The sequence below is a fragment of the Haemaphysalis longicornis genome, unplaced genomic scaffold, assembly GCF_048455015.1.
Source record: "Haemaphysalis longicornis isolate Haplotype H1 unplaced genomic scaffold, Haemaphysalis longicornis Haplotype H1 scaffold_1, whole genome shotgun sequence".
Taxonomy (NCBI): Eukaryota; Metazoa; Arthropoda; class Arachnida; order Ixodida; family Ixodidae; genus Haemaphysalis; species Haemaphysalis longicornis.
In genome coordinates this window covers 107554163-107581885 of record NW_027526203.1, presented here as the reverse complement: position 1 = coordinate 107581885, position 27723 = coordinate 107554163, and the positions used below count along the sequence as shown (strand labels likewise).

Sequence of the window (27723 nt, the reverse complement as noted above, 5' to 3'; positions counted from 1 at the left end):
AGCGATGGATGAAACCAACCTGTGGGCTCGAGATGGAACTGAAGTCGGTTGTTAATTAGTCGCTCGATGACCTTGCAGATGATCGGAGTTAGTGCAATAGGTCGCAGATTTTCGGGTCTTCGGGCGTCTTTACCAGGCTTCGGGATGGGATGAATGATGGTCGTCTTCAAGTGCTCGTGGACTTGTCCCGTTTCCCATGATTCGTTTACAACACTCAGAAGGGCTTCATGGCCGTGCGTTGGTAGATTGCGGAGATCTTGCCAAGTGATTTTATCATGGCCCGGGGCGGATCTAGATTTGCCTTGAGCGAGCGTAACGTGAAGTTCTGCCAGGGTAAAAGGAGTGTCAAGTTTGTCTAGAGGGTGTGGTATGTCGATGTCTGGAAGAGATTTTAGTGTCGTTTTATCCTTCGTAGCATGTGAAAAGAGAGTCTTGATAATAGTTTCCTCTACGTCGTAATAGTCAGACTGCAGTCTCATTTCGTCAATGATAGGAAGCTTTGTCTTTGCTTTACCACAAAGACTGCGAAAGATGCCCCATAAGTGAGAAAGGCCTCTCTCTTGCCCGAGCCGATGGCAAAGATTTTGCCTGTTTTCACTTTGTAATGTCTTTTGGTAATCATTGATTTTCTTGTATACTCGCTTCAGCTTAATGAGGTCAGGGTGACGTTTGCCACGTTCTCGATACTTCCTGGTGAGACGTTGGGCCGTTCGGAGCAACCTATGCATATGGATATCTCGGTTGTCAACCTCAACAGTGCCGATGACTGATTCGGCAGCAGATGTGCGAGCATCGGAGACGGCATGTAAGAACTCAGGGAGGTCCGGGCGGGCGTTGATTTGAAAGAAGGATCGAAAGAGATTCCAGTTTGTTACGATATACATATGTTTCGGGCGAAGCTTTTTACTGTTGAGATGAAGGAAGATGGGGAAATGGTCGCTACCCCAAGTGGAGTCTTGAGTGTGCCATTGCTTGATTATACCAGGTGAAGTTATCGTGAGGTCCGGTATGGTGTCCCGCTGAGAAGTGTGAAGCCCAACTCTGGTCGGTACAAAGGGTTCATTTCTTAGCTCGAGGGAGCTAAGTTCGAGGGCTTGTTCTAAGAGTTTTCGTCGTAGATCGGAGTGAGAGTATCCCCATAGGCTACTTTTTGCATTAAAGTCTCCTCCAATAATTACTGGACCAGAAAAATTCAGCGAAAAGAGGTGAGTTATCCAGTCGTAGGTGTCTGTAGTTTTGGAATTGCATTGTGGCCTGTAGTAAACGGAGACGACAAGCATGGGTTTGCCTCCAGGAGGTTGGATTCGAACGACGATAACCTCCCTATTAGAGTTGCTAGCGGCATCCCACCTATGTTGAACGGCCTGGCAAGATTTATGAACCAGTACCGCAGCTTGTCCAATGGCGGTTTTTAGTTTTGCCGTATCTTTGAAAGCATGAGCAATTTTCGGGTCCATAAAGGTAGTGTAGTCAGGAATTTTATACGGTCCCCTAGTTTCTTGTAAAAGTAAAGCAATAGGCCACGTCGTAGATATCTGATACTTAAGCAGAGGTCCATTTTGGGTGATGCTGCGGCAATTCCATTGTATAATCAACCGATTGGCAACGGGAAGCGACGAAAGAGTCATTTAGTGGGTCCGCTTCTTCTTGCATTAACAACCTCTGAGTCGACCATTTGGAGCAATTGGCGCATTTGTTCGGCTACCTGCTGCAAGTCATTTCTAAGGCAGTTAAACTGCCCCTGTAATTCACTGATGCCATTAAAAGCTTTCTGCCGTTTTTTTGAATTCTCGAATTTGATTTTGGCATCACGTTGGACGAGCATCTGTTCCGTTATTGGTTGTGAGCAGGCCCCTGAAGACTGCGATTGAGGAGCCTTGTTCTTTTTTGTGCGTGACCTGCTCCGTCTATGAGACTCCTGTTGAGAGGCTGGCGAGACTGACCGTTTCGTATCGTTGGATTTGCGGATGAAGTTCAGTTCCCTACGCAGTAGATGAAGCTCTGATCGAAGTTCCTGCAGCTCCTTTTTAAGCTGGGCGTTTTCAAGCATAAGAGGGTGGTTTTCCGGAATAGACTCGGTGGCGGCTACATTTTTATTCTCAAAAGCTTCCTTTTCATGCCTTCTAACAGCAGAGGCCCATGAGACACCACTTGTGGCTTGACGGCTCGCAGGCCGACTTCCATTGGCTTTGGTGCCCTCCTTCTGGAAATCCTTTTCATCTTTTTTCGGCAGCCTGCTGGGACAGACTTTGCTAACAGCAAGGTGTCCTGTTTTTTGGCAAGCGACGCAAAAGATCGTTGAGTCACATTCATCGCCCTCAGCGTGCGGCCTTACGCAGTCTATGCACACACTGGGCGAAGGACAAAATTTGGCTATGCGTCCCAGGTTATGACAGTTGGAACACACGATTCTCTTGGGTCTGTATTCAGTCACTCGTATGAGCTCCATGTAATATTTGACAACTTTCGGGAGCGTAGTTGAGTCGAATGTAAGGATTGCCCGGTCGGATTTGCCGATTTTTTGTACTGAAAGTACGTCTGCCTGTTCGCATCTGATCCAGCTTAAGACTGTCTCGTTGCTTTCGTTTGGGTCAACCTGGATAACACCTCTAATCGTGTTTTTGTTTGATCGCTTGAGTTCAACGACAACTTCAAGGGTTTCCAGCTTGCCATTTTGTCGGAAAGTGAGGTGGTCAATTTCAATTAACTTGGCGGCGTGATTTTCATCATACAGTACGATATTTGCACTGTTGGCAGCATCATCAAAGGTTACCGCGGCCATTTCAGCCAATTCGGCGCTAGGGGCCGTGAGGCCAATAGCACTGGCGATTGCATGTCTGGGTATCTTTCGGATTTGAATCTTTGCTAGTGGTCTGAGTTGTAGCAAATGTCGTGACCGACTCACCCTGTCAGTTCTCGTGGGCCGCTTCTTTCTTGAAAGAGGGACACGTTCCCACCCCTCTGAACCGGTGACTTCGTCGTCGGGGTCGTCCATTTCATCGGTGTCCGTTTGTGTTCTCGATGGAGGAATCACTTCGCCGTTCGGTGGGCCTTGTTGTAGCGTCGACATATCCATGCTATCTTGCCGTCCTTCTTCAAAGAGCGTACGCAATGGCGCCGATGTAGCGCCCTCCGTCGCACTCGCAGCAGTGGCAGCAGCCGCCGCACAAGCAGCCGCCGCCACGCCGGCAGCTGCGTTCGAAGTGGGATGGGGCTTGAAGGGCTTTTGGCGGGTTAGGCCTAACCATCGTTCCGGAGGTTCCAAGGTCACCTTTCGGTGCAGCGATGTCCGAAGTGGCCTAATTTTCGCTTCCAGAGGTGCAGCATATACTCAAGAGGATGGTGAAGCACTTTGAAAGGGATTCGCGTCGCGGAATTGAGCAATCACTAGTGACATTCCACAGCGCATGTGAAACCCGTCTTCACCGTTCGGCCCTCTGGCTGCCGATCATTCGCAGGGAAAAAAATTCCTTGATTAACGCGACTTTTGTCTCCAACGTCAGAGATTTGCAATGCTTTGGGCGGGACATTTTGGTCGATATTCGGAAGCGTCCGTTGCCCAGACCACTCACTACTCAGCAAAACTGAACTCAAGATGCGTCGCGCGGAGATCGCGGGGAAAACAAAGAATACCAGCTCGCACTTGCAAGGGTTAGTTGCGCACTGTCGGGCGCACGCTGCACACGCCGCCCCACCGCGCATAAGTCGCCCGCAGGTGCGCACACGTGATCACTCCCACAGTTGCTTGACAAGTCGGATAGGAAACGGCTGCGTCCGCGGGAATTTCAAATTCGCCCTTAACGACCACTTTCGGCATTATAGTAAGAGCTAAGCGTTCGCACGGAGCCCTCGTTTCCTGTTGGGAGTGGACTTTGCCTTCTGCACTCCCGGTCAAGATTTCGAGATATCCGCTGTCCGCTCCGAAAAACGCTTCGAGATAAGAGGGGGCAAATACACAGCACCTTTGGGAGGTTAATGCACGGCGAAAGAAAGTTTCGACTGAACCGAGATTTTGAGATATGCGAGTTCCATTTAACGAGGGTTTACTGTAGTTTGGATGCAAAAAGAAACATCGTGGACTACGTAGAACCGCCACTTTTTTTTGCTCAAAAACCCAAGCCCTCAAAAAAGAATGCACGTCCGGTCTTACTACCTGGTTTGTTGGTTTACGCGCAGCTTGAAAAAACGTTGCAGTGATGACTCTTATATAAATGACTCTTATATGAATGACTCTTAGATGACTCTGATAAATCGCCTGAAGTAGCGTGTAGTTATAAATGGCAAATGCCCTCTCGAGAGATTGTTCAATTCTGGGAGGTCTGTGCAGAACAAACACCTTGGTTATGATTCGCGCTGTATTAGAGCTCCGGGATTTACTAAATACCACCTGTGGACATCACGCATGCCTCGAAATATCGGCGCAAAGTTATAGTTCGGCATCTACTTCAGCATCTCTACCAACAAGCGCCACCGCGTTAGAAAATCGAACCTGCAATCTCAATACGCTGGGTAAATTTCTATTTGTTTCACGCACCTACGAGTATGTGCAGCATATGCCTAAATTCGAGTAATTTATTATTTTCAGTTGTGCAAGATAGTACATCGTAGACATTCCGAGGCTTCAAGCATAGCTCGTCTCATTGCCGAGGACGCGCGCTGAGCACAGACCACGCTAGATGTTGCTCCAACGTCTTCAGAGCGAATTTACTTATTCATTAAATGGTTTTCAGGCTTTCTGGGAAGCGTTGTAGCATATGGAACTTAGGTTTACAATGTAATTTACTTTTACTGAATAAACTAGCTGCGCGTGCACACTTCGCGTTGAAAAGAAGCAACAATTGTTTGTTTAGGTTGGCGAAACAGGATTAATATACGATACAGTTCGGCAATGTATCACCCTACCTCCGGGGCTTATCGAAGTCTTTAGGCAAACGTAGGGCGCTTGAGTTTACAGGACGACTACAGAAAAAGGACAAACGGTTGATGCGCTACTACCAAACTGTACAACTTTTAATAAACAGGAAGATATATATATATATATCTATATATTTTTTTTTTTTCACCACTTTCTTTTCGACTCAAAAACTTCTTCATCTCTTTCTATGACCCACCACAACCTCCCCTTCGCTTTCCGAGGTTTTCTTGACTGCCAACCCTTATTTTCTGTCTTATTTCACGGAGCCCCTCATTTCCCATTTTCTGATTCGCTATATATATATATATATATATAGGGAGCAGTTGAACTTTTGAAGATGGTAGAGAAAACAAGAAAAGAAAACTTTGAACAAGGTAAAAGCACGATTGTTGCCAACGTTTCAAAGAGACTTGCTTAAAGCAAGTCTCTTTGCTGAAACGTTGGCAACAATCGTGCTTTTAACTTGTTCAAAGTTTTCTTTCCTATATATATATATATATATATATATATATATATATATATATAAGAGAAGAAAAACTTCGCACAAGGTAAAAGCACGATTGTGGCCTACGTTTCAGCAAAGAGAACTTGCTTTCCTCAAGTTCTCTTTGCTGAAACGTAGGCCACAATCGCGCTTTTACCTTGTTCGAAGTTTTTCTTCTGTGGTGTTCTCTACCATCTTCAAAGTTCTACTACTCCCTATATATATATATATATATAGCGAATCAGAATAGGAAATGAGGGGCTCGTTGAAAATAACACAGAAATAAGGGTTGGCAGTCGAGAAAACCTCAGAAAGCAAAGGGGAGGATGTGGTAGATCATTGAAACAGATTAAGAATTTGGAAAGAAAGAAAGAAAGTGAAGAAAAAATGCCCGCCAGGTGGGATCCGAACCCACGACCTCCAGAATACCGGTCTGGTGCGATATCGTACCGGTCTGGTGCGTTATCGCACCAGACCGGTATTCTGGAGGTCGTGGGTTCGGATCCCACCTGGCGGGCATTTTTTCTTCACTTTCTTTCTTTCTTTCCAAATTCTTAATCTGTTTCAATGATCTACCACATCCTCCCCTTTGCTTTCTGAGGTTTTCTCGACTGCCAACCCTTATTTCTGTGTTATATATATATATATATATATATATATATATATATATATATATAGGGTTACACAAACGTCCCCCATAACGAAGGCACAGCCGCATTAACCAGCATGTATGCGCTCCATAAACAATCAGATACCCCAGACTGCCATGCAGTTGCGAGATTAGCGGCACTCGTCTTAGAACTGCAATCATTTCAATTCAACAATGAGTACTTCCGGCAAGTTAGCGGAACCGCCATGGCAACCAAGATGGCGCCAATCTACGCCAATCTGTTTATGGGGCAGTTAGAACTTAGAGGCCACATTCCACACTGAATCCCACTTAAAACCCCTCCTGTACAAGAGGTACATTGACGATATCTTTTTAATTTGGACATACATCGAGGATGAGCTCTTTCACTTCATCGATTGTTACAATTCTGCACACCCGAACATTAATTTTACTCACACTTGGGCGAGATGAACGCACCACTTGAGTTGTTGAAAGTATATAGTTGCGTTTCTTTTCAATAAATACACAGTTGCCGGTTAGCACCGTGTCGTCTCTGTTTTTTTCTGCTTTCGTCCCTGTTGTGTGAGCGCTTCCGCCTTCAAGATGAGCGGCTGCCAAGAAGCCCAATTGGCGGTTCTACTTGAATCCTTATCCCATCGCCGGCGTGTATCTGATTTCACACTATTTCACAAACTTTACTATCATGCGTCTCTTCATAATAATTTCATGTGTGAACGTTCAGCCATCTTCCCGCGTCCCGATCAACTACACAAAGCCAAACTCATCACGTGTCGTTCGGTCGCATTTGTTCAATCATTCATACCTCGAACCACGACAGAATGGAATAACCTGCCATCCCACATTGTCGTCGAGAAACAGAGTTCTCGAAATTTACAGATGCTCAAACAGAAACATGCACGCCTAACACAATTTCATGCCTCATTTGTAATTTAGGCTTTCCTTTTCTTGTTATCGCTTGTCTTTCTTTCCGAACGCCAGAAAATGTGCGTGTGCCGTTGTGTCAATTTCGACGTAGTGGTCCCAGGACTTGTTTTTGGATGTCTTCTCTGCGAGTGTTTCTTTTTTATGTGAAGCACTGTCATTTATTTTAACCTTTTTGTTGTGTGTTTTACTTAAATTTTGATTTATCCTTCTCCCATTGTGATGTGATCTACACTCTATGTAATACCCTTCACCGGATGGCCTTTAGCGTTGTTTTGAAATAAATAAAGAAATAAATAAATAAATAAAATTTGAAAATTTTGATAATGTCCTGAAGCATATGGGTGGCTTGTTCGTGGGAACAATCTGCCTGAGCATACTCCTTTTTTGCCAGGGCTCCCGTCATGATATGGTTCTGCCACTTTAAACGCTATGGCGCTAAGCGATCTTTAGAACAGCTGACCTAAGTGCGTTAGGCCTAAAAAATACAGCAGCACCATGCTGCTATATCAGCAAATCCGATCATGCATTTGTTCGATTTGTTGCGTTATGTAAAAAAAAGCCGAGCGCTTAAGTCGGCTACGAAAACGTCCATTAAGGGCTCCGTTCATACCTTTACACACGCAGAAAAATGAGGGGGTCATAAATCGTGTACTGTATTGAATGTGTTTGGTTGAGAGAATATGTTAGGAGAAATAAACAAGCGAAACGGAGGTCAACCTGGAAGCGATGGCGACTATCCTACATGGAATGAAAACGGTTAACGGTGTTCCGTGACAAGGCCTTGCCGTCTCTCGGGTTGGTAGAGAACATTACTGCTCAATGCTCTAAATTCAATTGAAATCATTCAAGTAAGCATTTCAAGTGCGTGTAGATGCCAGCGAGGTACGAGCGACAGGCCTGTCAATGGCGCTGTCCTGACGGCAGGGGCAGCAGATGGCGAGAGAGCACGCGACAGGCTGTGCAACGAAACGGAAAAATAAGACATGAACGTAATAGCTGCTTCATCTCGCGTTGCGCAAGAACAAACCATTAGAACTGGCTAGCATGTGAAAACAGTATAAGCAGCGGAACTCCCGATACCTATTATGAAAAATGGGGCAGAGTGAAAGTTCCCCTTTTTGCATTAGAAGGCCAGTTGTTCTGCACGAGATATGTCACCAAGCTGCTATTACTTTACAACTTGGTTGTCAAGTGACACATTTTGCATACTTTTGCCGTTTTCAACGCGTATGATAACGTCAGATTCATGTTGCGTTCTTAGGTTACTGAGTACAGCAGCACGGGGTAGTTCTTGCGTTGAGGAATGAAGGGAATGGAATTGAACTGCCCGTCCATTCCAGAAGTTGGAATGGGCTAAGTTTTGTCATTCTGAGAAATTGAAAGTAATGGAATTGCGACAAGTTCTATATCCTCGGAATGGAGTTGGAATCAAATGGGGATGGCCATTCCGCAACATTGCTTCCTTGCCTGCATATATGTGGAATCAACCGCCTTGAATGTGGCAGCGCGCTTCTGAGCGCAGTTTACATGTTATTGCAATAATGTATATCTAAGAAAGATATCTGTCAGCATAAAATTTGTCGACGGTAAAAACGTGCGTCCGGTGACAAAACAAGCCCCCCCCCCCCCCCCTACATTGTTAACAAGATCCATTTCTTAATAGCGGCTAACTCAGACTGTTCACACGTCAAGAAGAACATTAACGAACGGGTAGGCCGACAGTTATGGGCATTAAAACAAGGTTAAATACCAGGGTGTTCAGAAAAAAAATCGCGCCAATCCACCCCGTGAATGTGGTTGGAAAGCAAAGCTGTAAACGGCACCCATAACGATTACTCATGCGACGTCACTTAAATTCACTCACATCGCTCTACAAATAGTAAAACCAGAGAGAAGTGAATTGCACTTAACCACACCATTTATTACTTCAAAGAGATATTCTTGGTAAGGTTAAATCAATGCATGATGCATGAACGGTGTTTGGTTGAGTTGTATTGGTGTAGCACAAGAGTGAAAACTTTTTTTTATAAAATCAAAGTAAGCTCCAACCCGGTGATAGACGATCTGACTTCTCCGTCTCTGCGCCGCGGACGGCGGTGACGAGACTTGCGGCTGAGAAGGAGGAGGAAGAAATACTTCTGTTCAGATTTCTGAACGGCCTAGAGTGCAGCCTTGGGGAGTGATTCCTTCTTCTGTAGGGCCCATATGCATTCCGCGCGGCCTGTGTTCTGTCCACCCGCTGCAGCTGGGTAGGTAGAGAGGGCCTGGACAGAAGCATCTCCCATTGCTCTTATTGGGTAGTTGTCGGATAGAGAGGAGGGTGGTCAGTGCTAAAGTCGCACACCCCGATTACGGGGCGGAGTATTCCTACTTCTGAGAAAAATTTACATTCAGCGTCGTAGCGATTCGGATGCATTACGTGAAGACGCGTAGGCTGTGGGAATGAGCCCGGATTGTATGAGCCGTAGGGTAGTTTGTTGTTCTCGGGAAAGGTCAGGGTAAGGCGAAGGTACGGTCTGTCTCAGAAGGCGATAATGCTGGATTATCTCCCTGGACGTGACAAGCGGGTGACTGTCCTCGTGCAGCTCCATAGCACGGGAGGTGAAAGCGCTGGCTTATTGGGTGGGCGTATTTGTTGCCCTCCATTGAAGCGTGAGGCGGTGTCCAGATGAGCTGAATGGAACCGTTTGGGGAGTGGTTTTTTACCACGCACAGTGCGGGTCAGAACACCCAACCCGACTGGTAATTCCAGTAGGCCTGCTGGGAATCGGTGACTACCCTCCGAACCCCTGGTTGAGTGAGAGCCAAGGTGATGGCTGCCTCTTGTGCTGCCGTCATTTGTTGGGTCCTAAGGGAGGTACACGCAAGGACGTTGGTTCTGGAGGTAGCCACGATGATGGCCTGTTGCTGCCTTCGATGTTTGGAGAAGTCTGTATAGATAACTGCATGAACCCCGAGGGTCGTGTTTAGCGCTTGAGCCCGTGCTTTTCGTTGACCCTCGTCATGTGAGGGGTTCATATTTCTAAGCAAAGGGAGCATCTTTAGTTTTAGTCGCCAAGAGTCTGGGAGTCCGTCAAGCGGAGTGACATTCTGGTCTGCCCAGCCAATCTGGCGAAGCATGGGGTTACCCATCGCAGTTCTGAGTCGGACCTTCTGGTTAGAAAGATGGCCTTCTATCAGCTCTTCCACCGTGTTGTGGAGCCCCGTGCTAAGCAGCCGCTGTGTGGACGCACTAATGATAAGACCAATGGCCTGCTCGACCGCCTTTCTAATCATTATATAAAGCATCTCTATGTCTTGCTTGTCGAGAACAAGATAGGGGTTTGTCGTAAGTAACTCTCGAGAGGAGAAAAGCTTCAATTAATCGAAAGGTACCGGATTCTGTTAGGCCTAGCTTCTTGGTGGCAACTCGCCTGATCATGTGTATGATTAGATTAATGCTATTTTTGAGGCGCTGCAAGGAGACGTCACTCTTGGTGTTGGCCTGGAAATGTAGGCCCAGGATCTTGATGCTGGGGTTTGGAGTGATGGCCTGGTCATCAAGGAGTATTTGAATGTATTCCTTGATTTGGCGTGAGGGCGGACGACAAGGAGTTGTGATTTTTTACGTGAACACTAGAAGCCACAGGCTTTAGCACATTGGCGTACTAAAAGTGAGATGCCATGGATTGGTGTGGGCTTCCCTTAATTTTTGTAACTCTTAGCACATGAGCAAGGTGCGCACAGGGCCGCTAGACGGGCGTGAGTGGTCGTGTGACGCTTTCACGTGGCATTCAGCGAGAAGGCAGGGGGTAAACCCGTAGATGTGCTTGGTCAGTACACCATTTGTCTTCCCGTGTCCGCGTGGGCTTGTAGCTAAATCGGTAAGACAACGGGCTCTCGCTTTGGTAGTCTATTAGTTCCAGGTTCGATTCCCGGCGGTGCCAGTAAATTCTTTTATTTGTTGGCTTGAGTTTTCGGGTGACACCAACGGTCGCGAAAGAACCCTTGGGGGGTAGAGGTAGAAAGCTTTGCTTTAAAATCGGCTGACCAGTATCTAAATTGCGCTGGCATCTCCCTGTGCGTGGTGAGTCGGCACACCAACAGCCGCACCAGCCATAGTTATGTAAAACCATCCCACGCAGTGCTCGGCCCGCATACACGGCGCTATCAGGGCTTGTTATCGCACCTAATGGTACCTACTTGAGGGTTTTTCGGGTTCTCTGTGCGCACAGAATCGAGATACTATACTATATTCTCGCGCATGCTCCTGTCACTTCGGCACAAGCCAGGGCTTCAAACGTCCTCGCGCCGCCATTTTAAAAATACGCTCACGCACAGAGGCCTAGGTTGACTTGAATTAATTGAATCGAATTGAATTGAATCAATTAATTGAATTGAATTGAATTGAATTGACTATTTTTTTATCCGGGCTTCCTGCGCGGTAATAACTCGTCGCATCGAGTGGATGTCAACTGAAAAAGTTAATGTTTTTTTTCAATTTGAAAAAGTGTGTGTTAAAGAAGTATTATGTAGAATATTTATTACTTTAATTCAATATTTCTTATCCTCACCTTGCATCGTATTTGCTTCTTATTCGTAGGGCGAGTGCCTCCTTGGAAGCAGCTACATGGAGGAATTTTCTTCGTCGCCAAAATTCCGAGAACAGACTCGGGGAAGATCGCCAGAAGACTGCTCCAACACCAGTTCGAGTTGCTTCATATTAATAAGGGCCGCACAATGGCCCCCCTGTATACCTAAACTCGCAATATTTCACCGAGTAGCAGCGGCGTCAGAATGTGCATTATCCGAGTCATTAAACTTGATGACAACTTTTACCTATACCCAGTTTCACGTAATGGGCCGATGTCTAGGGATGCACTCAGTTGCCTCCAAAATAGGCGTTTTGATAAGCCCTTCCTCCCCGTCATTGCATATTGCGTTTATCTATACTCTGTGTGTATTAATAAAGAAACCAAGCAAAAATGTTTCGCAGATTGGAGTATTGTCTGTCAGCATTTGGGCTGCTAAACTATTTCAACAATGAGCACAAATGTGTTCCCAGTTAATATAATTTAGCAGAGTGTTCCGCAAAGTTACTGAACGTTTGCTGGTGTACCCCAGAATATTACACAGATAAATCAAGTTTGTCAAGCGAAAGCTCTGTTTTCACGCAGAGCGCGCGCACTGAACGCGCACGCAGTCTTTCACGCGAAACAAAACACAGACGCTGCCCGACTCCGGCGCCGCTCTGGGCGCGAACCCGTAATGAACTTGTATGCATCCAGTACCTCCTTGTCGCATTTTCTCGAGGCACGCGCCTTATTTTTTCCTCGTCCCCCACGCTACGCACCCTTTCCCTTGGAAGGAAAGAGTGTCTAGACTTCTTCAATCCCCGCAAGCGCACGAGGCTGACCTTAGCTGAGCTCCAGGTCATGTTGACGCTACGAGTCATTTTGTACCTGAATATTAGCGCTTTCGCTTTAAAAAAACAGGCTCCTCTGATGTGTATGGGTATCTTCTATATGTACTAAGTATTTGTCCCGGCGTATCGGTCGCGGTGGTGAAACTTACGATGGAGTAACTTAAGCAACGTGCACTCAATCCGTTCAGTCCTGCGCCCAAGACCTTTATACGTTACGTAGACGATTGCTTCATCGTAATCAAGGAGGAGGCACTGACTGCGTTCACAGCACGCCTGAACAGCATGGATGATGCAATCAAGTTCACCGTAGAGGAGGAGCAGCACGGGCAGCTTCCATTCCTCGACTTCCTCGTCAAACGAGAAGGAAAAATCTTTGACGCTCAGCGTGTACATAAAAAGCACCCACACGGATTGCTATCTGCGTTTCAACTCTGTGAACCCTACCTCCCACAAAAGGTATGTAGTCGCATCGCTTGTGAGCCATACGCACAGAGCTAGCAAGAGACCGGAAGTTATCGCTGCCGATATATACAGCACGCGCATCGGGACCTGTCTGCAAGTGGCTACCCTGACTCATTTTTAGCGCTCCGTGGAACGCCAGCTTGAACGTCCGGCACCGTCCAGTAAGACGCATCCCAAGAATCGTGCTCCGATACCGTACGTACCTGGACTTAGCGAGCACTTGGCGCGTGTTCCACGCCCCTACAGTGTTCATGTAGCGCACGTGCAAACACCAAAGTTAAGGCACTCCCCGGTGAACGTTAAAGACAAGCTAACAAAAGAAAAGTTCCCAGGATTCCCTATGCAGACTGCGATCGAAGCTGTAACGGCAAGACAGGAAATTTCCAGCAAAGGCTCAAGCAGCACATGTGCGACGTGAAAAAGGAAAACGTATCATCTAATGCTCTGGCCGAACACGCATAAGCAACTCGCCACGAAATAGACTGGCCCAATGCGAAAATAATGGTAAAAGAGAAGAATTAGACCTCGCGGCTTTTTCTTGAATCCCTGACAATCCGAACCACGGAGCACACACTTAATCGCAGTGACGGCACCTTCCCACACGTGTAAGCACGTTGCCTACGTCACATCTTGAATCCAACATAAAGAGATCACATTCGCCCCCTCAGCTCTGCGAACAAGGCTCCCGTCCGGGAGCCGAAACGTCTTTTCTCCTTTAATAAACACTCGTAGTCGGTGTGAGTTTTTAATTTGTGTCATGCATTTCCCCGACCAGACGTGCTTCCGTCCAACACTTTATATAATTCCTCCTTCGCGTTTTCCCTCCTCTGCCTTTGTTTACACCCGATTCCGCCACTGATTGGAATGGTTACCGGGCCGTGTACGCAACAGCTATAATTATTTTTATTATCCAGTAAAATCAATCGTTTCGCCAACTGCTGCCTGTCGTCCGGATTACGCATTTTTGGAATACTGGGGTCTTGTAAATCACTGCGGGGAATGTTTATTACAATAAACTATTATCACTGCGTATGCTTTCTGCGCGCAGGAGCAAACGTACATTAGTCGCGGTTCACCACACCCCCTTCTTTGTCGTCTGCAGCAATTATACCTGAAAGCGATGATGCATCTGCTCTCCGAGAGTGAAAAAGCGGTTGTTTTTAGACGCAATGACCACAGTTGAGAAGCTGTTCTCGCCGAATAAAATCCAAACGCGCGATACGTATCCTGCGGCCAGCTCAGTCTGAGTAGGCTAAAACACTCCAAATAGCGAGTCATCTCTGTCTGCTCAGCGGTAGAAAAGGACAGAAGCGACGGCGCTGCCCACGACAGACAGGCAAGAGGGAAACATGAGGTTGTTACGTGGTGAGCCATGGAAATATGCCGAGATCCGCTATATTTGGAATACTGAATCTCTGCACACGCAGACCTTCAGACAAACAGAATTAACGTCCTTCTGGAGATGTTAAAGTTTTGCGTCGATGGTTTTAAAGCAAAGCTTTCTACCTCTACGTGCAAACGGTTCTTTCGTGGCGTGCGGGACAAGAAACTCCCAACGCGGCTGGGGATAGGGAGGGCGCTTTTCACTCATGGAGCACAGTGTAGATGGCGTGGCGATAGGGCACTATTACCCAGGGTTCCCCGCACGCAGGTAACTGCTCGCACCGGCGGGCGGTTCGGCGGGACGGCTTTGTCGTCTGGTTTAGCGACAGTTGTTTTGGCCTGTTTTGGCGCTGCTTCCCGTTCACCGCGCACTTTCTCCCGGCTTGATTAACTTTTTCGACAGCACCTGCTAGGTAACCCGCACCCGACAGAATTAAGTTAGCGTACAGCAAAGATACGTTAAGGATTGGTGCGCAGGTCGGGAAAACAAAATGTAGGGACCACTTACAGACATATGACTGCTTGCCACGAATGGGACTCCGTTTTCTAAATTGGGGAAGACCAATTCGGTTGTGTTATCAGAGGTATTACACAAGGCGAAAGAAGCAAGTGGATCTGATAAATAGCGATTATAAAAATTTTTTCCCCTTTCTCGCACTTCTCAAACTTACTAAAATATAGTTTATGTCGGTATAAATTGGAATCACTGGCTCACACGACGAATTATTTCGGTGTCTGCGCTTGTGTCACGCGGTGGTGTAGCCCCAAGCTAGCACATCAGGACGACTAGGTTCTGCTCTCTGACCCTTCGAAAGACGCTGCTCTCCGTTTTCTTTCCGGCGACACACGGCCGGGCTACAGCGGCGGCGTCGGCCGCTCTAGCCCGGCCGTGCCCGACGCTGCTGCTTTCGGGACGCCGCCCCCGCGAATTCCAGGTAACGGCTGGTAGAATCTCTGGTTTCACACTTTGTAGAGCCACGTGTGTGAATTAAAGTGACTCCTCTTGGACAATTGTTGTGGGTGTCGTTTAAAGCTTTGCTTTCCAACCACTTTGACAGCGTTGATCGGAGGCAATTTTTTTCGCTCAAGGACGCAGTTCAATTACGGTTTACATGGCTATTTTTTCGCTCGAAGCCCATGTACAATGAGCAGTTGTAAAAGTGTTAACAACAAAATGTGGTGCCACCCCAAGACAAAGCGAAAGTTAACAAAAGCCACTAGCGAATCTTCGGAGGCTTTCAACCAGCGTTCACGAGGCTGAGCACCTGGATTTAACTGCTTCACAGCATGCCCACAAACTCGCTAACCACCGATGCGCTACTGCAAGCTTCCCCTCTATGCAGAGGCTGGCAGCTCTTTCTTTGTTGTAGAACGCTCTTTGATGACAGTTCATGATGAAGTAAGTTCATTGGAAAGGCCCTTCTCAACAGCCTGAAATCACTCCAAACAAAACAGCTGCAAAAAATGACTCCCTGGTAATACAGTGTGTTTCACCAACCTGAGATGCCGACTGGTTGCAACATATCTTGCCTTCGGTGCACAAAAATTGACTCTCTTTTCCGCATGGCCTGGTCTGGCGGCACCTGAGGAAGCGTTTAGAACAGCGCACCTGTGCTCCAGGTTAAAGTTGTGGATAACGTTTCCATATTCCGAGTTATTCTTTCGTCTCCGCAAAAAAGTATGTCACAGCTACGCCGACTCTTCTAAAACCTTGAAAAAATGATAAGTACACCCTCTCATCAAAATACATTGTGTTTTCATGAATATATAAATGGCCTGCACAAAACCACACACGGATAATGTTCCGCACCAAGGGCAATAACTTTCATGCACCGCCTTGCCTCGGCAGCTAAAAATTGTAAAATGTATGAACTGTCTTAAGTGTGCCAGTTACATTCTACATTAAACAAACTGTGGATGGAAGAGCCCATGCACTGCAAAGCAAACATAGAGACATTTTCACAATTGCTTACGAAAATGCTTTGAAATTACGAGGAAAACTTAACATATTTTATGTTGCCGTCATGCGGCGGGTGCACAAGGACTTTATTAGACCTTAAAGCCACGGATAACGTCATACAACTCCAAGAACGCGTACGCGTATGTACCTAAGCAGTAACGTAACACTTGGGGTCGTTTTAACACGGAAGTGTTTCATTCCCGGATACCAGCAGATTCCACATACGTCATATCCGTCACGGAAGTGACGCCAGTACAACAAAGCAAGCAGCCTGTAAAGGGTGCACCCATGCACACAGTGGCTTTTTGCGGGGAAGCGACCTTTAGTACAAAAGAGTACGTTATACTTAAGGTTGTTCGTTTTGGGGTTTTATATTTTAACACGAAAGTGTTTTATGCCGGGATACACCAATATTTCACTGACGTATATCCGTCACGAAAATAACGCCAGTACACCTTCTCCGAAGCGAACCGCCAGCACGACGTCGCTCGCCAAGCACACCATCAAGTCAGCCGCCGACCCGCAAATCATACTCAGCTGCAGATTTTACTGCACATTTCACTTTCGTGTTCGACTGATTCCTATGACAGAGGAATCAACCACAGTTTTTTTTCACAAATAAGGCACTGAAAAAGAAGCTAAGCAACAACCGTGAAACTTCTGTGCTGTGAAATTCCATCGCTCTGCTAAAAAAAGGGGTTCGCACAAAATTACGAATAAATGCACACATACTGAAAAAGGCGCGGAACCGGGTGTAGCCAAGGAAAAAGCCTTCTAGAATACGGAAGTTGAGCCAAGGAAGGGAGTCCCCGAGTCCAGCAGAAAAAAATTCCCGCGCCTTCCCGCGAGGGGAACACGAGTAAATGCAGAGCATTGGGGCCTCTGTACTGGTTGAAGGCAGTGTTGCTTCCATCGCTTCTTCCGTGATGCTGGAGTAGCAGACACGAGTAAACGTGGGAGCGAGCGTCAACCAAGGAAGGAAGGAGCAACGCAGTGACTGAAGCACGAGCGACCGCTAGCGGCTTTATATTTGCAGCGCGCGCAGTAGAGGGAGAGCGGTACGGGGGGGGAGAGAGCGCGCATGCGCAAGCAGCGCGCGCTCTTCTACGCCCCACTGCGCTGCTATCACGCACCTGTTACGCCGAGACACGGCCGGACTGGAGGAGTGGCGAGCACGCACTTTCATATGAAAGTGCGCGCCCGCCGCTCCTCCAGCCCGGCTGTGGCCGAGACCGCGACGGAGCGTTCCGGGGGTGACGAGCGAACGGGCCGACTACGACGCATGCGCGCACCTGCTGCGGACGCGGAGCTGTGGACGCCGTCCGACGCAGGAAGAGGCGAGGCTAAGAAATGCTCTGCATTTAAAAACAACGAAAAGCAAGTGTTTGGAGTTTTGTAACGTCGACGTCTACCGAGAACCAAACGACCCCAAGTCAATTCGCATAAAATAAGGTGGGGCATACAAAGTACAATAATCATCAAACCATGCTTTTCAAATACGCGGATAGCTTGCATGCTTTAAGTGTGTACGAAGCATTTCGCATTTGATTTTTAAAACCGCGCACACCAGTTCCTATCCGATCCCGCATGCGGTAGGGTGTAATTTATTCCGCGGTTTACATCCCCTACTAACTTAAATCAACTATTTTTCACTCACAGCGTTGCGTTTCAGGGTATTTTCAAAGACAATTCGAAACTTAACTACGGGTAAGCCATACACACTAGGCAAACACGGCTAGTCATAATGTGCCCATTAAATCAATTTCACTGCACGAGTGACCTCTTCCTCATAAAGATGTACTTTCGCACACCAGCGATTAAGCAGTACATTTTTATATTATCGCCATAATAACGGCGACACCTGTACAGACAGAGCAAGGCCTGCATATTGGCAAAATTTGTTCGGACCGGTTAGTTTAAGCAGCTAAGTTATCGACCACGGAACCTTTGTGCAAATTCGAGAATCAAAACGCTTTCTGACTTTCTTTTTAGAGTTTGTAGAAAGATGAGTTTTTAGCAACCGCGATGCTTTCTGCCGTGCGTATATTTACTGCTCAAAAAATCATGTATCAGTCAATGCTTACACCTGGACGTAAATATTTTTTTTGCCCAACCAGAACGAACTATTCATTGGCTTTTTGACCATCCCACTTACAGCTCGAGATGTCTCGGCAATGGCCCCCGTTTTTCAGAAGGCTTTTACTGTATAGCCGGATATGTCTAACCCGCCCAGTTTTCATTCCTGTGTAGCCGATTTACTCGGCGGTGCTGCCAGGGGAGTGAAACTTCCTATACCTTGCATGGGACGCGATATTCGCTCGAAGCGCTGGACAAACCCCTGGTGTTTGGGGGCGGTACTAAAAACATGGCGGCGCGTTGCAGACATGCACTGGGAAACGCCATCTTGATTAGGACTGACAAGCCGAGCGGGGTGGGGTAAGGGGGGGGGGCAAGTTAGCGCCAAATTCAGTTGGGACGCACATGGAAGGTAAATTGAGCGAGTGGAAGATATTCAGATGGCCAGCGCACGACCTTTTTCCTGTTGCGCAACCCGCCACATTATCGAAAAGGCAGTTGTTTTGTTCGGATTGATGAAGTTTTACGCGTCCACTTCTTTTTGCACCACTCATTCTAAGTACGACGTTGTTTTGGTTTATTAGCACACACAATCTAGACAAGGATAAAGAGTACAGGTATTTTCATTTTTATTGCTAAGTACCATTCATACAGTAAAAACACAACTTGGATATTTTACAAGTTTAGTCGCAAACAAAAGTGTATGGCACATGGCCGCATGCTAATTAGGTATCCAGCCAGTGCATATCTGTCCAGTGCCTTGTCTGTCCAAGGTCCGCGTAGTCTCTGGTGGTGAAATGGGCAGGACACAGCCGGTAGCTGCTGTAGATCTGTCGAGGTGGTCAATGAGCCAGGTTCTGCCTTCTCGCACACTGGAGCCAAACGCGAGATCTGGAACATCAACAAGCACGTGTGTATATTTGGGTTAGAATGAATACTAGCTTTACTGCTGCTTTCAGGCGCACATAGTTTTGAGTGAAAACTAGCATCTGTATTCGAAATAAACGTTATCTGATATATTAGGAATCTTTCTTTCTTAAATTGATTTAGGCTACAAAGACGACTTGTGACCAATTGTAAAGGCAAATTTTAAATTAAAATCAGCCTTTATTATTAAGAGACGCAGATACGTTTTTCTATTTCTGCGATGATAATGTTCGGTGGCAACGACCCACCTTTCCTCCTAATCCAAAATACATTTCTGCAGACAAAAGCAGCCATCCCACACCAGAATCGCTAAGCGATTATTCATGCATATATACTTTTGGCGCCCTATGTATTCATCAGGTATTTCTCGGGCGCTGCAATAAACCGGTTATAAAAACCTTATTTAAAAACTTCTAATAAATTCCTAGCACTGTCTAATTATTTATCGGCTTATAGCTGTAACCGCGTTCCTGTGAATATATTGATCGTTCTTGTGCTAAAGCTGAAACTGCAAGCACGGAACTGAAGGTTAAATTATAAATTATAAGTGGCGTAATAATAGTTATGATTGTATTATAAACATGTAAAGTAATTGCTTACTTTGTATAGTTATTGCTACAAATTTATTCTGCTATGTGCCGTTGATTCACGTGACGACAAAATGCAGAACACACAGAACACACCATTGACGCGCTATAAAATAATTGATGTAGTCACTACTTACTTAACATATTGCTAACACGATATGAACCTGCGGACCCAGCCTTTGGGCCATAAGTGTATGGGAGATGCCTTCCTCCAGCTGTGGACATCTATTATCCAGCTGTGGATAATAATAACGATAACAATAATACTGGTAATAATTATAATAATCACAATAATATTAATAATAATAACAGCAACGCATGCTACGAAAACAAACTAAACGTAGGCAATCAAAACATAATCAAAATAGTGCAGATAAGCTCGCAGTGTTCCATTAGTTATTGTATCTTTTGATTCATATACATTTTGCTGCATACCGTGCATTCACTTGCGCTAAAATGCAAAACACGCGATCGAAACGCATTAAATCAATAACGCACGTATAAACAAACGTGTGTAGCTAATGTAGTGATTGGATTAATTACCAGATGCTCGGCCGCCCATTTCATGCTTCATTCAAGAGTCAAAGAAGACAATAAGAATGTAATAAATGGATAGTGCACGTGCATGCTCGCTTAAATTATACAGCTACTGCTGCAACCGCATCCTGCTATCTCGTGCAAGCATACAAAAACAAAACGAGCAGTATGGAGACCGTACCTTTCGTCCGCCGGGATCCAAAAGAAGTTTATGCCGGCCTGGCGTGAAGAATTTTGAAATTTTGACACCACTCAGTACAGCACGATCTGTGATGACGGCGCGAATCCATTCATGTGTCTGTTTCGATGAAACAGACTTTACGGTGGTAAAAATGGCCCTCGGAACAACGTGGATCGTAGCATAACTATGGGCGCGACAAGAAACGCTCCTTTTCAGCGGTGCGCCGCAGAAAGGCGCGGTTCCTGTTTTCCACTACTGATGGCGCTCGTATTTTCGCAATCTCGAACTGTAACTTTTAAGTTTACTTGCATATTGAAAACACCGTAATTAATAAGTAACCTAGTATTGAATATAAGATGCAACAACAACGTTCATTTATGCTGGCATGTAGTACAGCCCCCAAACGTTATGACCGCTGCAGTCACGGGACAGAAAAACGGCGGAGTTTCATCCCCCTGGTGCTGCGGCACTCCTCCTCGCCACCACCGAAGCCTCTTTCACAAGCTGAGCTATCGGCTGATAACGGCACCTAGCGCCCTTGTCAGGCGTTAACAGAGCAATTTGCCTGCTTTGAACGCCGGCGTGAGGCCGTAATCCTGTTTAGCATGAAAGGCTTTCCGCGCATACATTTTCGCCCATTTATTTCCAGCCTAGGCGTGGCCTAGGCACGCGCCCATCATTGGTTGCGTTTTATGCGGGCACTGGTTGGGGGTGGAAGCAGGGGGCGTGCATGCGTAGTTAGTCTTCATGCCGCTACTAAGGACATGCGCGTTACACCGGCGGGAAATTTAAACTTGGAAGTCTCGCGGCTCAATGCAACCTGTCAGCTGCCCTAAATGGTCGAGCGGTTTCGGTTTTCGTTGGTGGGTTACAGAGGCAGTAAGATGCCTACGACGCGGTACGGAAACGTACAGCCACATGTTTGTCCACTAGAATAAAGCTAGAGCCCTTCCAGGTTTTACTTCCGCATGGACAGACGCGTGTCGTTCTCTCGGAGGAAGAACCGCGAGAACCGAAGGAGCGTCTGCCGGTACAGAAGCGTGAAAGGGTGCGAGAGAAAGAGAGAGAGAGAGAGAGAGAGAGAGAGAGAGAGAGAGAGAGAGAGAGAGAGAGAGAAGCTCTTTATTAGAGGAAAGCAGAGAGGTCTGCCGGCATGATAACACCTATATGCTACCCTGCGGGGTGGGCAGGAGGGAATAAAGTTGCAAAAGGAAGTAAGGCGGAAGGGAGAGAAGAAAGAAGAAAATAAACGATGTAAAAAATAGAGGTATCGTGTGTGTTGGGGACCGTCAGTACGACAAGTGAAAAGTATATAGGTGGTTGCACAGTGCAAGGATGTTCTGGTCCTATATTAGCTCAGCAACGCCGATGTCATTGAGGTATTCTAATAATGCGGGTAGCACTTTACGCTGAGACGAGGGAGATAGCCATGGTCCCAAAAGTGATTTTAAAGTTAGGGAATTGTGGTTGAGGCACTCGATCTTCTGTACGAGGTCGTTTCTTGGTTGACCGTGTGTAGGGCACTCCAGTAAAATATGCTCGACTGTTTCAGGTGAACCGCAGTTGTCGCAATACGGGTTCGAGGTTAGGCCAAGGCGATACCGGTAGCTATTTGTTTGCGCTACGTTGAGACGTAATCGATGGATCATAGTCTCTAGCCGACGTGGCAGTCGCTCCGGTAACCTCAGCGCCAAAGTAGGATCGACATGATGCAGGAATGGGTGCTGGTTTTCCGGGAGAGACCAGAAGGTGCTTCTTTCCCTGAAAACAAGCTTCTTTCCCTGAAAACAAGCTCATTGATGACATATCCGTTGTGCAGGCGAAAGGTTTAGACGTGTACGTCCAGCGCCCCAATGCAAATTTTCGGGTGTCCTCAGTGGTCGAGCAAATTGGGTGGGTGTATTGCGCCGGCAGTAAGATGCTTTCGCCGCGGGATGAGAACAGACAGCTCCGATTGATTGATTGATTGTGGGGTTTAACGCGCCGACGCAACGCAGGCGATGAGGCGCGCCGTAGTGGAGGGCTCCGGATTAATTTTGACGACCTGGGGATCTTTAGCGTCCGCCGAAATCTCGAACAGACGGGCGTTTTCGCTTTTCGCCTCCATCAGAAAAGCGGCCGCCGCGGCCGGGAATGGAACCCGCGACCTCGTGCTCAGCAGCGCAACGCCTTAGCCACTGAGCCACCGCGGCGGGTCAGACAGCTCCGGGTTTGTCTACTAGAAAAATTATCGAGTCCTTCAAAGTTTCATTGGGTTAAGTGCTAACATTTCGATCGCAAATTACAAACTAAAGTGTTTTGTTTCGTGCAATACATACATACATACATACATACATACATACATACATACATACATACATACATACATACATACATACATACATACATACATACATACATACATACATACATACATACATACATACATACATACATACATACATACACACATACATACATACATACATACATACATACATACATACATACATACATACATAGAACGTTATTTTACGATAAATTTCACTGTACATTTCGTGCCCGCAGAAGCGCAAATCACCTGTGGGCGGGTCACGGCAGACTCAGGATGATCACTCAGGAGTATCAATAGAAGAGGCAACTCTTGCCAAAGACAAAACAAAAACGAAAACACCATATACACATAACTATAACAAGATGCACATTCGCACTCATGAAAGTTCACGAAATCTCCCATTTTTGAAGTTCACACACATGTTGATAAAATTTACAGAATATAAACGAATGAGGCAGTAAAAACTAATGAAACAAATAAAACTACTGAATGGACAGAAGGAGCTGTTCGAAGTAGATCACACTGCTTCTACCGGCTAACACACTTTCAACGACACTCCCTTACTTTACATAATTTAACCAATGTTTAATTTGAGATTTCGCCTTTTTAATTGAGCATAGCCTTTCTATGTCCTCGGTCAACTGATTGAAATAAAAAGGAACGTAGTATTCTCGGCACCGTTTGCCATAGTTGGTATATATTCTAGGCAATTCGTAACAGTCTGTTTTGCGTAGCACCTTAGGCTTTTTTACTACTTTTTCTATATCGTGTACAAAAGAAGTTTCGCAGAAGTACTACTTGATTATACAGATCCACAAAAGAATACACGCCGGCAATGTACGTTTTTACCCCTTTTTCAATGTTTCGAGGTCAGTACCATATAATATGTTACTAGATATTCGATCCAATAACTTTTCGATTCTGTGTATTCTGGTTTGTGTGCAGGAACCATAGACTGAAATTCCGTATCGCAGAATAGACTGCCCTAGGGCCTTAAAAACCAGACGGCACAGGTTGCGAGCGGAACTAAATTTTAGTTTATATAACTGGGCGGACACGGTTCTGAGGCGTTCGATAATGTCTTCAACGTGAAGCACCCAGGACATGTGCTCGTCAAAATGAAGACCCAGGTATTAACACTGTGAATGAAAGCTGTAGCGGTACGCACGAACATTCTTTACAACAATCAGAATGCAACACAATAAATCCGTTACGTATTATTGTCTTATGCGGGTTTCTAAAGCAAATTAACGTGGTTTTGTTCTTGTTTAAAAATATTTGATTTTTATCCAGCCATGTTACTACTTTGGTTACATCATTTCGAAGTAGCTCTATAGCCTCATTGTAAGATTCCCGTGGCAAGATTAGTGCCATGTCATCTGCGTACTGAAGGAGTTGGGCATTCAATTGAAGGTTTGCAATATCATTAACTTAAATGTTAAATAAAAGAGGTCCGAGCACGGATCCTTGTGGCACTCCGTATTTAACATGCATGAAGGCGCTATGCACGTTTTTAACACCCACTACTTGAATGCGATCAGAAAAATAACTGGTAAAACATTTTTGGTATGGACCGCGGAAACCTATATTTTCTAGTTGTGTAGCATTATGTTTTGGTCGATGGTATCGAATGCTTTAGTTAAATCTAGAAAAAGCCCAACTACTATTTTGTTTTGATCTGTATGCTTGTTTATATAGTCGCTGCGTTCTTCTAGCAGATCAGTAGTACTAAGTCCACTCCTGAAGCCGTATTGCGTTGGACTTATAATAGAAAATCTATCACAGAAAGATACCATGCTTTTATGAACAAGTTTTTCCTTTATAATGCTGAGAACAGGGATAATTGAAATTGGTCTGTAATTATTCTTGTCCGCCTTCCAGCCAGCTTTACGAATGGGCCTAATCACCGATACCTTCATGCCCTGCAGAATTACACTAGTATCAAAGCACCCGTTTAAAATAAAAACAAGCAAGTCCTTAAATTTACAATAATTATATTTTATGTCTCTTAGTCTCAATCGGTCATAACCTGGCGGTTTAACTAGGAAAAGTGTATCAATAACCTTCCATAGCTCATTTCCACATTTCCATCGACTGACGGCAGGTAAGCAGAATTCAAGAGTAGGGCCAATATATGACAAACCCGACACCACACTAGACTTTTCCTTCAACCTTTCCAAAGAAGCTTCGAAAGTTTCTTTAAATGAATTCGCGAGAGTAAATGGGTGTTCCGGAGCAAAAGTATTCATTAAACTATCATCTACATTTTTTTGCCTTGGCTTGTCCATGAGATCATTTAAAAGACCCCAAGTTTTTCTGTTATTATTTCTACACTTGCCAAACTCTGCCACAACATATTGCTTTTTTATTTAGCCGTAGTTTGGCCATCAGCCTGTTACGAATTATTCGATATTCTTGCTGCAGGAGCAAATCAGATTAATTATTTTTACATCGCTTCCACAGCCTATCTTTCTTGTGCGCCAATTCCAGTATTAATCTTTAATGGGAAACAGAGAGAGTAAAATGGCAACAACACATCAACTCAAAAGATTGATACATAACTACCAAGACACAGACGAAGACCTCATAGAGGAATTGAAGAAACCGTGGGAGGATACAATCAAAAACGGCCCCGCTCCCTACGGCACCATACGCGGGCGCTCCTAACCCAGAAATGGACGCCCCTTTCAGCCTCGTCGAAATAGAGTCAGCAGCACACCACCTAACCCGAAATACAACGCCAGGAAATGACAAAATTCCCAACAAATTACTCCGGAATCTGGATACAGAAACATTAGAGGTTCTTCTAAATTACATCAACGAACAATGGATGACCGGCAAGCTCCCTTCTTCATGGAAGCACGCAGACATCACACTAATACCCAAACCTAGAAAACCGCTCGCTCCCTGCAACCAACAGCTCATCTCCCTCACATCATGTGTAGGAAAGCTACTGGAACACATGGTGCACAATCGCCTTTCTCCTTATATCGAAGATGGTGGACACTTCCCAGACACTATGTACGAATTTCGGCCACACTTATCCACGCAAGATGTCCTGCTGCAACTGAAAGAGATCATTGATCGCCTCACCAATACCCACAAGAGATGCATTTTAACCCTGGACATCAAGGGCGCGTTTGATAACATCAGTCATAAGGCCATCCTCCAAGGTCTAGCCTCCATTGATTGTGGACACGCATGTATGACTACGTTACCTATCTAACCGACCGTACGGCAACAGTTGGCATCGGACACCTCCGCTCAACAAAAGTCAATACAGTTTCCCGAGGCACTCCCCAAGGCTCAGTTATTTCCCCGCTCTTATTCAATATTACTATGAAGGACCTTCCTCCCCTACTGAAAGATATCCCGCATCTTAGACATGCTCTCTATGCGGACGATCTCACCCTGTGGACATCAACATGATCAATAGGGGAACAACAAGATGCTCTGCAAGCAGCCATAGATGAAGCCCAACGTTACCTTCACGATAAAGGGCTCGAATGTGCTCCGGAGAAGTCGGCTCTCCTCACTCTCTGCATCGGGACGGTGCACCAACGAAAGCGCAGCATTCCCGACCCGGAGCTTACCATCAACGACCAGACAGTGCCAAATGTATCTAAACTGCGCATCCTAGGTCTTACACTACCAAAAAATGGATCAGGCCTTCATACAGTTGCACCGCTTCAACAGACACTCAAGGAGCTAATCCGCCTCATAAGACGCGTCTCAAACCGCCGATTTGGCTTGCAAGAGTCAGACACAGTGCGCATTGTCCAAGCCATACTCATAAGCCAGGTAGCTTATGGAACCCCTTAGTTGGCCGTGAAAACATAAAAAAATCCAGGCTCAATGTCATGATTCGTCAAGCATATAAGACAGCCTAAGGACTGCACCAAAAAAATTGGGCCCATCTCCCCGCGAAGGGGACTCGAGTAAATGCGTCGCATATGGGGTGGGTGTATTGCGTTAACGTTTAGTGTTTGGGGAGTTGGTGGTAGTGAATGCGTTGTATAAGCAGCTTCTTGACGTACTTTGAATGAGTCAACGATATAAGGCGCGTTCGTAGCCTCCCATTCTGTGTCGGCTTTGTGGCGCAGTGGGTAGAGCACCATGTACATTGCGTTCCGCCCGCAGGGTCGAGGGATCGAAACCACGCGCCGGATAGTATTTTTTTTTATATAGTGTAGGGGGAGGGGTGCGGACTACGACTGCGGACGTCAACGCGGGTGACATCGTGAGTTACTGAAATGCTCTGCATTTAAAACACCGACGAAGAGATTATTGCATCTTTGACTACATAACACATGGGAGGAAATACAGGAGGCGCATCATTGCTCTCAACTGGAACGCTTACGCCTAACACCAACGGGACGAGCTACACTGCGACGGCTGGGATATGCCATACCGCCACTGCAAGACCATAAGGAGCGGGTTCCACTCCAACTCAGACAAGCCATCAGGGTAGCCCCGATCCCAAGAAACATGCACCCACTCCACAACAAAGATCGACGCATAGCAAGAGTACGAGCCATGAATAATAAATACGGCGACAATCCAATAACAAGGTATAGGGACGCGTCTCCATACATAAACAAGCCAGCCCACGTCGTGTGTGTCGCCAATGCAGCAGGGCAAGTAACAACCGCCCTCACCGTCTGCACAACATCAACGGAAGCTGCTGAAGGAGCCGCTATTGCCCTGGCCATCACGACGGGAAAAGATCCAATTACAATTTTAACGGATTCGCAAGCGGCGTGCCGCAGTTACCAACGAGGCCGCATCAGCAAAACGGCACTTCAAATTCTTAAGAATACTGCCCACATACCTGAAACGCGGCTCATCTGGATACCTGGACACGAATCTCTCGAAGGTAATGAGGCGGCTCACGCCACTGCCCGCGCGCTTATACACCGGGCCATTACCATAGAGGGA

General features: G+C 46.2%; 1 protein-coding gene across 2 annotated transcripts in view; it reads left to right on the top strand.

Annotated features, from left to right (window-relative positions):
- The window catches only part of LOC144165261 (uncharacterized), a 60868-nt gene extending 48962 nt beyond the window's left edge, over window positions 1-11906 (top strand). For both annotated transcript variants that reach the window (XM_077695400.1, XM_077695391.1), the window contains one exon: window positions 11537-11906. In XM_077695400.1, coding sequence (XP_077551526.1) covers window positions 11537-11694 — 158 coding nt within the window. In that variant the 3' untranslated portion in view covers window positions 11695-11906. The remainder of the gene's footprint in view (window positions 1-11536) is intronic.
- The last annotated feature ends 15817 nt before the right edge of the window (window positions 11907-27723 follow it).